This window comes from Natrix helvetica (assembly GCF_964273705.1).
Source record: "Natrix helvetica genome assembly, chromosome: 1".
Lineage (NCBI taxonomy): Eukaryota > Metazoa > Chordata > Lepidosauria > Squamata > Natricidae > Natrix > Natrix helvetica.
This window is the reverse complement of record NC_138548.1, coordinates 25473182-25486169: the sequence shown is the minus strand read 5'-3', so window position 1 is coordinate 25486169 and position 12988 is coordinate 25473182. Positions and strand designations below refer to the sequence as shown.

The following is a 12988-nucleotide window of genomic DNA, read 5'->3' as shown; positions in this document are numbered from 1 at the left end:
CAGTATTAGAGGGAAAAGCAGACAGGAAATACACAACAGACTAGTATTTGGTAGAGCAGGCATGAAGGCCTTGGGGAAATCAGACAATCGTGATGTGTCTTTTACCTACAAAGATCAGAATATTGCAAGCAATAGCATTCCCTGTTAGATTCTGTGAGCACAAAAGTTTAACTCTGAAGAAGGAGAAGCCCGGCGATAAAATAGAATTATGATTTATATTCGTTCATTTCAGGTATAGGAACCTGCTTTAGAACTGCTAAGGAGATATTGGTGAATAGCTTTTACCTTTTAGGATTGACTCTCCATAGGAAAAGAAGCAGCATTCAATAAATACATGTCACTGACTAGTATTTGATATGATAAATATGAAAGTCTTAAAAAGATATTCAGATATCATGGCATGTTTTTATTTGCAAAATCATATAGGTCATTCTTTTCCTTCGACACTCTGTGAAAGAAGTTGGAATCTGTAGAAACTGGATAGAAAGTATATTGATGCATTTAAATTGTTGAAGAAGACTGCTAAGAACGCCATCATATGTAGCCTGGAAAATAGGAAAAGTTGGATGATAGGACAAATCAATTCACTTGACTCAATTTATATTATTTTAGACATATTTTGCAAATATCTAGTTCTCTTGAATGTGTATCATGCTGGGAAACATAGAAGGAAAGACAAAAGGATAACTAGCAGCCAAGTGGATAGATTATTACAGCAGTTATGACTGCACCAGCGGGTAATCTGAGGAACCAGGTTGGTGATAGGTCATCCTGGATAAGGTCTATCCATAAGCTCACTACACATTAGTGCTGATAAAATGGCACATAATGAAATAATGTGAATAAAATGAATCAAAACCTTGCACTTTTAGTGGGGAAAACATAAAAAAGTGAAGATACCTCTGCTCTATAAGAAAAATGGAAATAATATCTAGAACTCCTTGTGACTCTCCTAAAATTTTGGCTGTGCCTTTCAAAACCTCTCCGAGGTATTCCACTGCATAATAATCATGCACCAGCAGCATTTTGGAGGCTACAAATTAGATCACTGTAGGCCAAACTCATCAGACCTGGTTCCTGACCTCCACAGATGGTCATTAGTGATGGATGGTGGAGAATCACTGTACCAGTGAACAAATCTCTTCTGCACAAACTCCATTTTATGTCATGCAAAACATAAGAATCCAGGTAAATCATCCATTGCTTCCATTTATTGGATATTTGGATTTGGATTTTTAACAATCCAAATGAAATGCCTTATTGAATAATTTCACCATTCTTGCCTGCTAAACTCTAAAGAGAGTGGTTATTGCAAGTTGTAGTTCCCATGCATGCATTTAGTAGGACATGCATAAAGGAGAAGTTGTATAGCGGAGGAGAAAAAGCACAAACTTTCAGATATTGTATTAAGCATTTATCTGGCAGGACATTCCTTGTTCGGATGATTTAAAACTGCTTATGACAAGAAGTTTAATAATAGAAAATGCTTACAGTCTGAAATATGGGTGGGGGGCAAGGAATCCCTCTTCTAAGGCTGGCTGTATCACATGTATGCTGAATTATTTGGCAGAACCCATCTATTTGATTTAGTGGCTCAGTGGCTAAGAGACTGAGCTTGTCAATCAGAAAGGTCGGCAGTTCAGTGGTTCGAATCCCTAGCGCCACATAATGGAGTGAGCTCCTGTTACTTCTCCCAGCTTCTGCCAACTGTTCGAAAGCATGTAAAAATACAAGTAGAAAAATAGAAACCACCTTTGGTGGGAAGGTAAGAGCGTTCCGTGTGCCTTTGGTGTTTAGTCATGCCAGCCACATGACCATGGAGACGTCTTAGGATAACACTGGTTCTTCGGCTTTTAAATGGAGATGACCACCCTCCCCTAGAGTTAGGAACGACTAGCACATATGTGTGAGGGGAACCTTTATCTTTACCTTATCCATCTGGCTTAGGAAGGGCTAAGAATTTGACACCTGAGTTTCTCTTAGTGAGAGTTACTAAGATAGGGTGTACCAACTCCAGCTTGGCTAACTTTGTTTTGTGCAAGTATCTATGAAGTTACAGATAATACAAAATATTTGATGTAATGTTTCTCATGATGGCAATTTTTATTAGATTGCCTGTGGTCATAAGCATTGTTGCAAAGCTGACATCTTTCTCAAAGAGAAAGTTTTAAGATGATTTCATTTCCTGGAAGGCACTGCTATTCCTGAGGATGAGTTAGAACTGTGAGGGGTTCATGAACAACTTAGAATCCAGAAGGCAATGCATTCTTTTGAACACAAGGTAGGAATGCAATTAAAGTTCACATCACATAAGTCTACAAGGGGGAAAAACCCTGGAGTGAATGTTGAGAGATGGTTAAGCCTATGGATCTGGCTGTTTGTCAAAATCTTACTCTAATCCCTGTTCGTTATTTAGTTTTATTCTTTAATGGGGAGTCACACAAATTCATCTATCTTTTTAGGAAACTATAATATTGCAAACTTTGAGAACTAGCATATAATCCCATGTGGTCAATAATTGCTGAAACCACAAAGTTTTACAGATGCTGTATGAAATCTATTTTATGCCTATAGAGTTGATAAGCAGACCTTTTTAAAATTCTTGCCAGGGGAACCCTGCCAATTTTACATATTTTTCTATTCAATTTTTTTAAAAAAATTTAGCCACAGGAAAAAAAATGCAATTTTATTTATAATGAAAAAGTTTGGATCCTGTTTTCTTCATGCACATTTTTTTAAACAAAAGAATCACTTCAGTTCTATTTGAACAGGGAAATACCATAAAATATGGTAATTAAGGAAATACATTTAATTAATATTATGTTGATTCTAGAAAACTTAGTTCTGTTGCATGCTTTCAGACCATGTATTGCTGCTAAATTCAAAACGGTAATTAACAGAACAATGATATTAGACATTCTGGAAAACAAGCTGATTTTTCATTCCCTGTCAAGTCTAAATCTGTGCATTATTAGCCAATATTTGATGGAATTACATTGAGATAGTCATACGTAGCTTTCTTTTTCTGCACCTTAGTAAAATAATTCCATGTTTGCTACCTGAAGACCTGATGTTCTCCCGAATGTGATGTTGTGTGTGCTGCTGTGTCATGTTTCTTGGTGACAAAAAGAAGAGAAGGACCAGCTAAAGTAACACTCTTTTTTGATGCTTGCTCAGATCAGGTGGACAAAAACAGCAGGAAGTGCCTCTGACCGGTTTCAAGACTCGAGTGTTTTTAATGAGACCCTGAGGATCACAAATATACAGCGACATCAAGGAGGGCGTTACTATTGCAAAGCTGAAAACGGCTTGGGCTCCCCAGCAATCAAGTCAATAAGGGTAGACGTATACTGTAAGTAAATTAATTCCAGAACTCTTGGTTACTAAGTTATGTTTCCTCTGCTGCATTAAACTAGGAGGGCATTGAAGTTGGCAGTCTGGAGTAAAGCAGTTATCTGTCAGTCGAGTTGTCAAAATGTCAAAGAAGTGGCCATTCTTTTTTGGCGGTGGGGGTGGATTTGAACATGGCTGAAATTTATCTTTTGAGAACTTTGAACTCCATATCCTCACATCTAGCCATCACCAGTTTCACAGTGTAAGGGGAAGATTGATTGATGTATCACGCCACTAAGAATTGACACTAGTGAAATTCCCCCAGGAGTAACACTTTTGTCTTTCCTAGCACTGTTTTTGGAGGGCTTAAAATAGTATCCACCAGCCAAGTGCTAAAGCTGAACCTCTGGTGAGGTTTCCAGATGTTCTTCCCATTTGATGTGTTTTACTTGAGCTTTCATTCTTAGACAATGAATTAATAAATCTGTCATTAATGGCAGCCCTAACCTCTGGAGAGAACACAAAACAGAAGTGCAGATATGCCGTTTTATGCCAGGAAAGAAATGGCATAAAATCTGAGTTGTTTTAACATTCTTTTATTAGCAATGTTTCTGTATGTTTGTGTGCATCTATTCACATATACACTTAAATATTGTGGTGTTACACAAAACTTTTTTTCCAAAGTGTTGGCTTTATTCACACAAACACGAAGCCGAAAACACCAGCCTGAAGATGGAGAGTGAGACCTTGCCAAAACGTTGGCAAGACAATCTCAATCTTACATGGGAAAAGAACCTAATACAAGAAGACCAGCATAGATAGATAGATAGATAGATAGATAGATAGATAGATAGATAGATAGATAGATAGATAGATAGATAGATGATAGATAGATAGATAGATAGATAGATAGATAGATATAGATAGAGAGATAGAGATAGAGAGAGATAGAGATAGAGAGATGATGTAGATGTAGATAGATAGATAGATAGATAGATAGATAGATAGATAGATAGATGATAGATGATAGATAGATAGATAGATGACAGATAGATAGAAAGATAGATAGATGATAGATAGATAGATAGATAGATAGATAGATAGATAGATAGATAGATAGATAGATGTGTGTGTGTGTGTGTGTGTGTGTTTGTTTTCCAGCTTAACTCTGGAATGCCTTGAACAATTTCAACTAAACTTGGTACACAGATGAATTACCCTTTGGAAACAAATACTGTGGGGTTAAGACACCCCGAACACACCCTTGGGGTGTGTGTTCTATTAAGATACAGACTGTTGTGCCTTAAAATGGCTTCTACTGTACTGCCATAAAATGGCTTCTACTGTACATCACAGTGGAGTTGCCGTGGTAACAGCTTCATGGTACTCCACAAGGGGGCTCCCTCTGATAAGTGGGAAACTCCAACTTAGAAATTATGTTTGGTCCCGACATTTTCCCCCTATAAATAAATACCCGGACAACGCCAGGTTATCGGCTAATTTACTATATTAATTAAATGAAAGCAGTGTTTCTCAATCTCAAATGTGTCACTTCATTTCCCAGAATTCCCCAGTTACCATAGGAGATTCTGGGAGTTGAAGTCCACACATCTTAAAGTTGCAGCGGTTAAGAAATACTGCATTAACACACCCACTTAAGAGTACCTAGAAATGGCCATATGCAGCTAAAATAAAACAAAGCATGGGCTTCTTTAAATAAAACTTAGCCAAGTTATACGCAGAGCATCTTATCTTTGATTATGTAGGCAGTCCTCACAACAACCTTTTATTTAGCTTTAAAAAGCGGCTTGTGACCAACCCTTGCACTTATGACCATTGCAAAATCCCTGCAGTTATGTGATCATGATCTGGGCGTTTGCCAACCATCACACATTTGCAATAATTATGACTTCCTGAAGTCATGTGATTGCCATTTATGACTTTCCTAGCTGACTTCTGATAAGCAAAGTCAAGGGGCAAGAGGTCACGAGTTAGTCACGTGATATCTCACTTAAGAACCACAGATGAGGTGATAAGGAAGATCTTAGAATATGCGGAGAGGGACAAATTGACAAAGGAAATACAAGGAAAGGAGGAGTCAGAATACTACTTGGTTTGGGAAAAATGATACAAATGGCTCGATGTTAGAAACAAGAAATTGGGAAATGTAAAATTAAGATATAATGGATAGATTAAGGTAAGAAATGTATATACAATATAACATAGGCAATATGATTATCTGATACAAATGGCCAAATATGAACAAATAAGGACTTGTACACAAAAAAGATTAAGAAACAAGGTGACCATAAGGGTAAAATTGGAATGTATAAGAGGGGAATCAATAATTGTAAATATTAACCGATATGTAACTGCTATAAGACAGAACATTCAGTTCCTGTGTTGTTTTTAAGTTAAGTGTTTGTCTTTGTTGATATGTTTAAGTGTTATAAATATTTTAAAATAAAAAAAAAGAACCACAGGTGATTTAGTTAATGACCACAATCAGGACTGCTAGAACTACCATCACTAAGCCGGGTGTCCACATGTTGTTTTGCTTTCCAACTTCTTCACTTACTGTCAGAATTGCTGGTTCCAATTGGGGACGTTAAGTGAGGGCTAACTATATTTATAAATCAGTTTTCTAGAACAGTCAATGACCTGGTCTTTGCTTTCTTCCAGTGACTTCCTGAGGAAGAAAAATCACATTCATCCAATAGGAACATTTCTAGGGCAAGTGAGCAACTTCTAAAGAGAAAATAAATAAATAAAAGGGACTAATTAATGATTAAATAAGTATGATTCCTGGTGATTCTTATCCCTACCTGATTAGGCTGCGTTTTTTTTTAATCGCATTGGCTGAGATGTGGATTTAAGTAGGTTTTGATCTTAGCAAGTCCTGTGCTTTGAAGAATTGTCACATAGACAGTCTATTTTATTTTAATAAATTAGAAATAATTAAACACCGCTTGTGTGGTTACTCCTCAAATATGGCCAATTCTCTAATGGTGGAATTAAATATTATAATTTGGGAGTGATGTTTGTAAGGGCCCGGGGGCAGAGAGGGACATACAGCCCCAAATGTTCATATTATACATGAGATGAGACTGTTTCTGGTACTCTGAACTCAGAATTCTTTAAAATTTAATTGGTGTCCTTGTAGCTACACTCTAGTTGAATGGTTTCATGGCTGGATATGTCATCTGTCCATCAATGATATGAGACAATATTTGGGGATCAATTTGACTCAGCCTATAGGACACTCTTTCTTCTTTCAACAACATTGAAAATTCCTGTTTTCCTTCCTTTAAGCTTCATTCATTTATTAACCTAAGCCTTTTGAGCTAGAGATGGGGGAATTTTATACATTTTAAAAGGCAAAGAAGCTTATTAGAATAACAAAGGTAATATACTTTAAAAAAGGGATTCTAGTCTCAGACATATTCCCTGTTCAAAAGAAATAATTGAGTAGATTTTGAACAAAAGGAGCATTAAGGGATCCCATAAGAATGTATTTTTTTCCCTTAATCTTTTTGTGCTACTGATCCATGCAAATTCACAAGACCAGGAATCATGCTGTGTGTGTGGTACACAAAGCAAAGAATGGGAAATAATGTGACTCTAGTACTACGGGAGAGAGCAACTCATATCTTGGGCTCTACCATTTGAAGGTGGAGTTGAGGACTTGCCTGACTGAATGTGCTTTTATATCAAGAAATAAGAGCATAAAAATATGGTAGCATAAGATTGGCCTTGCTGGATCAGGCCAAAGCGCACCTTAATGCACCATTTTGTTTCTCAGAACAGCCACTTAGATGCCTCTGAGGTGTTCGCAAGCAGAAGAACTGTTTTTGATCTCAAATTGAGGGCACATGAGTCTCAAGTCTAGTAACCCTTGACCTCTGTGAATTTATCCAAACCCCTTTTAAAGCCATCCAAACAGGGGTCGGCTGCTGCAAGTTCGTCCGGGTTCGGGAGAACCCATAGCTAATACTATGGACAGTTTGGACAACCCCCAAAATCCCACCTCTGGTTAGCCTTGGCCACTCTGCCCCTCCCAGGACTCCCCACATGACCCATTTTGGATGCAAGGTAAGTGCAGGGTCCGCGTGGAGGCTCGGGGAGGGGAAAAAAACGGCCTCCTGAAAGTTCCAGAAGTCCAGAAACAGGCCCATTTCTCCCCTCCGGGGGGGCCTCGGGAATCCAGTGGAGGCAATTTTTGCCCTCCCAGAGGCTCAAGGAAAACCTCCTGAGCCTGGGGAAGGCAAAAACAGCATCCTGCTGTGGTGCAGGAGGTCAACTAGGCCACACCCAGCATGGCCAAGTCCACCCAGCAACCCGGCAGAGAACCGGTTGCTGAAGTTTTTGAAGCCCACCCCTGCATCCAAGTTAGTAACTATCCCTGCGTCTTGCAATGAATTCTACCAGTTCGCTCTGTACAGTGTAAAAAGTGCTTCCTTTTGTCTGTAAATAAAATGCTGAGGAACAAAAAGGAGCAAATCAGGAGGAAAGGTTTAGATCAGACATGTCCAGTCCCTGACATGTGGCCTGGACTTTAGATGTTGCCTCACAAGTTCATATTTTTTTTTAGCATTATTATATGATTTATATACATAACAATACCTATAATATATATTATATGTGCCTCAAAACAATTCCTCTTCATTCAGTGTGGCCCAGGGAAGCCAAAAGGTTGGATACCCATGGTTTAGATGTAGCTTTCTTCGTGACAAGCTAGTTGTCTATAAGCATGCATTTGTTTGCTAGATTTCATGTGGTCTAGTAGGATACTGCAGGTAGTCTTGACTAACTTGAAATTAAGATAGAGTCAAAAATAGTTGCAATCCAGATTCAAAATTTTGCTTGACATCTGACCCATATTTACAGTCCTTTGCAGCACCCCACAGCCACGTAACTGTGATTTATTACTATTTTTTTGACAGAAACTGTCAGAGAGAGAAAGATACTGTCCCTGTCAGGAGGAAGGATCAAACAGGGGATTAGCCTGGAATTGTTACGTAGAAACAAAGGAACCAGTTCCAACAACCCACTCCGCTCCCTTGAATGCTGCTGAATCTTATCTAGTCTTTTTAAGGGATGAACTGCCAGTCTTGGAAGTTTCCTGTGAAATAGGCAATAGAATAATAAGATAGCTAGTTTAAACTCTTCAAGCCTGGGTCTGCTTTTGCCCGAGAGAAACCAGCATTTACTTCTGGTTGCCAGCCAACAACACCCATTGTTGATAATGGGTTTGTTTAATGACTAAGGTGTTTGCTTAACAACCATGGATTCGCTTAATGATCATCATAAAAAATGTTGTAAAATCAGGCTAATTACGTGATGGTCTGCTTAATGACCAACATGACTTATGGCCATAATTCTGGGCTCAATTAGGATATAGGTCAAAAATTACCTATACCCAACACAAGTATGCTGTTCCAGGAAGACGTTGATGGACAAGTATCGTAGAATCATAGTGCTATAAGGGATCTTAAAAGTATTCTAGTCCACCCCACCCATCCAAAACAGAAGTCCTCATACTATCAATGAATCATGAATCAAATGCAGTATGTTGAATCAAATACATTGTATTGGATTTAAGTGAGGTTCCTTGTATGTGTGGTTGAAAGACCATTGTTTATTTCCAAGGGTGGGAAGCTTTAATAATTCCAGAGAAATAATCTACTTAATTCTCAGTCCCATCATCCCCACTTCACTTAAGTGAGCCTTCTTCTTGCCAATGCTGTTATTAATAAGAAAAAAATATTATTTTAAGTTTCTATTGGCTTGCTGGAGCTAGAAATCAAGACATTATGTACTAGAAATTATAGCATATTCATACACTTCTAGATACTCTTTTTCCCCCTTTTTATTTTTTAAACAAAAACAAATAAAATCATCCTCCATTACAAAGTTGTAGAAAGTGTGTCACTTGGTTACACAGAGATTTTGTGCATCCCTTCCACCATCATCACCTCTAATTCATATCAAATTATCTACTTTACATCACATATATATGGTTGTTATCATCATACCTCATCCTTCATATGACTATAGTTGTTTTAATGTCCCTTTATAACAAACATTCCAAAATTTAAAACAAAACCACATAGTGGTATTCCCTTATCTATTTTCAATATCATCCAATCACATTATTCCTTTATAACACATTCAAAAAAATTTTTAAAAAAAGTTTAATAACAAAGTTTTTAAACCTCTTTTCTTAATCATTGTTTACAACTTTTATCCAATTTCCCTTTTATCCTATCAATACAAATTATTACATTATTATCATTATCAGTCATTTATTTAGCAATAGTATGACTAAGTTCAACTAGCTTTTCCCCCTTTTTTCATCATTTAAAATTTTAACCAAATTTCCTCTTATCAAACCAATACATACATACATACATACATACATACATACATACATACATACATACATACATATACACACACTTTATTATCCTTATCAATTATTTATCTAACTTTATCCATTAACACTACATTTTTAACATAATTCTCTAATTTTAACAAAATTTTAAACCTCTTTTCTTAATCATTGTTTACAATTTATATCCAATTTTCCCATTTATGTCAATACAAATTATTACATTATTATCATTATCAGTCATTTACTTTGTGTTTGACTTACTTTTTCCCCTTTTTTTACCATTTAAAAATTTATACCAAATTTACAAAGTTTTTAAACCTCTTTTCTTAATCATTGTTTACAATTTATATTAATTTCCCTTTAAAACTGTCAATACAAATTATTACATTATAATTGTCAGTCATTTATTTAATGATAATTTGACTAAGTTTAACTTGCTTTTCCCCCTTTTTTCACCATTTAAATTTTTTACCAAATTTCCTCTTATCAAACATTATATATATATATATATATATATATGTATGTATGTATGTATGTATGTATGTATGTATGTATGTATGTATGTATGTATGTATATATATATATATATATATATATATATATATATATATATATATATATATATATATATATATGTCACCGTGAAAGACCGAAATTGGTGAATGTCGACATTCACCGGTGAATGAAAGACCGAAATTGGTGAATGTCGACATTCACCGGTGAATGTCGACACATACCAATTTCGGTCTTTCACGGTGACATATATATATAACGAGTCAGCGTAACGCTTTACTTTTGCTTTTCAATTCGCGGTCCTGGAAACTACTCGTTCTAACCGTGCAGGATCGCAGGTTTTTTAAAAAAAGAAGTCCGCGAATAGAAGACGCTTAAAAGGAAGCAAGGAGCCGAGGTGTCGACAGGATAAGGGTATTAGGGTAAGGGTGTTGAGAGGATAAGGGTATATATTTCGGACATACACCAAGCGACTATGTGAATGTCGACATTCACCGGTGAATGTCGACATTCACCAGATTTTGGACTTTCACAGTAACATATATATTGAGCAACAAGTCACTTGAGTCCCATAAGATGACAAAACTGTACTTTTTAATGAAACAGACATTTTTTTTCCCGTGCAGTCTCTCTCTTCCTTTAGGAGGTTATCTACTGGAGATATAAAAAGAAAACAAAGCCTTGTGTTCTTCTCAATAAGTGAGGTTATACAGCAGCCATTTTTTCCCCTATCTAATTATCCAGGAAAGACCAAAACAAGTTTGGATAAACTTCCTGTGTATTCTATTAGTTTTTTTTCTACTCAAGTTGTCAGGGCCCAGAGTTGAATGTTAACAAGGACGCTTGTGAATATTTTTGCATACAACTGGAACAAAGTGATGTGAACAGATATACTACTGAATCTCCCCCCCCCCCCCACACACGTTGTGTTTTATCAATGCAAATCCAAAAGAAAAGAAAAAAAGATTCAAATCAGCCGACAGGACTAGAAAACCACATGCTGTGTATGTAAAGCTGTCTGCTGTCTTTTTTTTTTTAAAGCTGTCTGCATCAAGATGAGCAGTAAGCAAAAAAAAAAAAGGAAAGGGAAGGGAATGGAGAGAGGTGGAAGGAAGGAAGGAAAGAATGAAAGAAAGAAGGAAGTCTCACAAATCCATCTACACACAATTTCAGTCATCCTGACATCTCAAAATATGGAGAGAAATACAATAGGAAAAGTTTGCTAACAAGAAAACCCTCCTGAACATCCAATTACATGATCTGACTTGCAATGAGTGAATTGCATTTGTGTCGTATAATCTACGTTGAGCCAATATATAAGAGTAACATATATACACATGCGGGCTTGGTGTTTCTTTTTCTCTTTTGAGTCAGGAAATAGTCAAAAATTCTCAGTCGTACCTTTTCCCAAGTGTGCAAGTGACCTTTTCATCAGAAGGTCAATCTGCCTTTTTCTGTGAGAGTGATTGATGGTTTCTATCATTCCACATATATGCTTCCTGTAACATCCAAGAAATCCTCCCTTTTCTACTATATACAACCCATGCCTCAGTCTGATCATTCTCATGTTATTGACAGCTGAAGATCACCAGTGTTATTTTTTTTTTTAAGAATGACACATCACTTTGAATTTATAAGGCCCTTAATATACTTTATGTCATTCGAAGGCAATCAACATTTTCAGGCAGCACAGTATCAAGCAACATTGAATAGGCCAAAATATTTTTAAATTAATAATAATAATAATAATAATAATAATAATAATAATAATAATGATAATGATAATGATAATGATAATGATAATGATAATGATAATAATGATAATAATGATAATAATGATAATAATGATAATAATAATAATAATAATAATAATAATAATAATAATAATAATTCAGTAGCACAAATGATCCACTGGAATTTGTGCAAAAATTATAATATTAAAACAACAACAAACTGGTGGGAACATAAGCCTGAAAAAGTCACCGAAAATCAGATGGTCAAGATCCTGTGGGATTTTCGTATACAAACAGACAAAATACTAGCGCATAACACACCAGACATCACACTGGTTGAGAAAAAGAAGGTTACAATCATAGACATCGCAATACCAGGTGATAGCAGGGTTGAGGAGAAGGAACATGAAAAAGTCACGAAATACCAGGACTTAAAAATTGAAATCCAACAATTATGGCACAAACCAGCAGTGGTAATTCCAGTGGTAATCGGCACACTGGGTGCTATTCCAAAAGCATTGGAATTACATTTAAAACAGTTAAAACTTGACAAAATCACCATCAGTCAAATGCAAAAAGCTGCACTGCTTGGATCTGCACGTATATTAAGAAAATACGTTACGACGTCCTAGGCCCCTGGGTGGGGCCCGACTAGTAATCAATGCCAAATCCGACGAATCAACTGGCCGCTGTGATACAATCGTATAGTAGTAGTAGTAGTAGTAGTAGTAGTAGTAGTAGTAGTAGTAATAATAATAATAATAATAATAATAATAATAATAATAATAATAGACACAATCTAGTTCTTATGAGACTGAAGATGATTCTGTACAAATTTCTGGAATGTCTCACACACTAAACCAGTCCTTTTAGACATGTTTATGTGAAGGTATATAATATTATCAGATTATATAATTTGTCTGATGCCATTTAGAATATTGACTGCCCAGTGTAATAATCAAATTCATTTTGGACCATTAAACTTCAGAAAATTTCCAGTTTTCTGAGTTCTAAT

The 12988-nt window shown here is 36.2% G+C and overlaps 1 protein-coding gene across 1 annotated transcript in view; it reads left to right on the top strand.

The window, feature by feature from the left end:
* The window catches only part of MDGA2 (MAM domain containing glycosylphosphatidylinositol anchor 2), a 624733-nt gene that overhangs the window by 266932 nt on the left and 344813 nt on the right, over positions 1–12988 (top strand). Inside the window, exon 3 of the mRNA XM_081938341.1 lies at positions 3178–3352. Within this exon, the coding sequence (XP_081794467.1) occupies positions 3178–3352 (175 nt within the window). The remainder of the gene's footprint in view (positions 1–3177; positions 3353–12988) is intronic.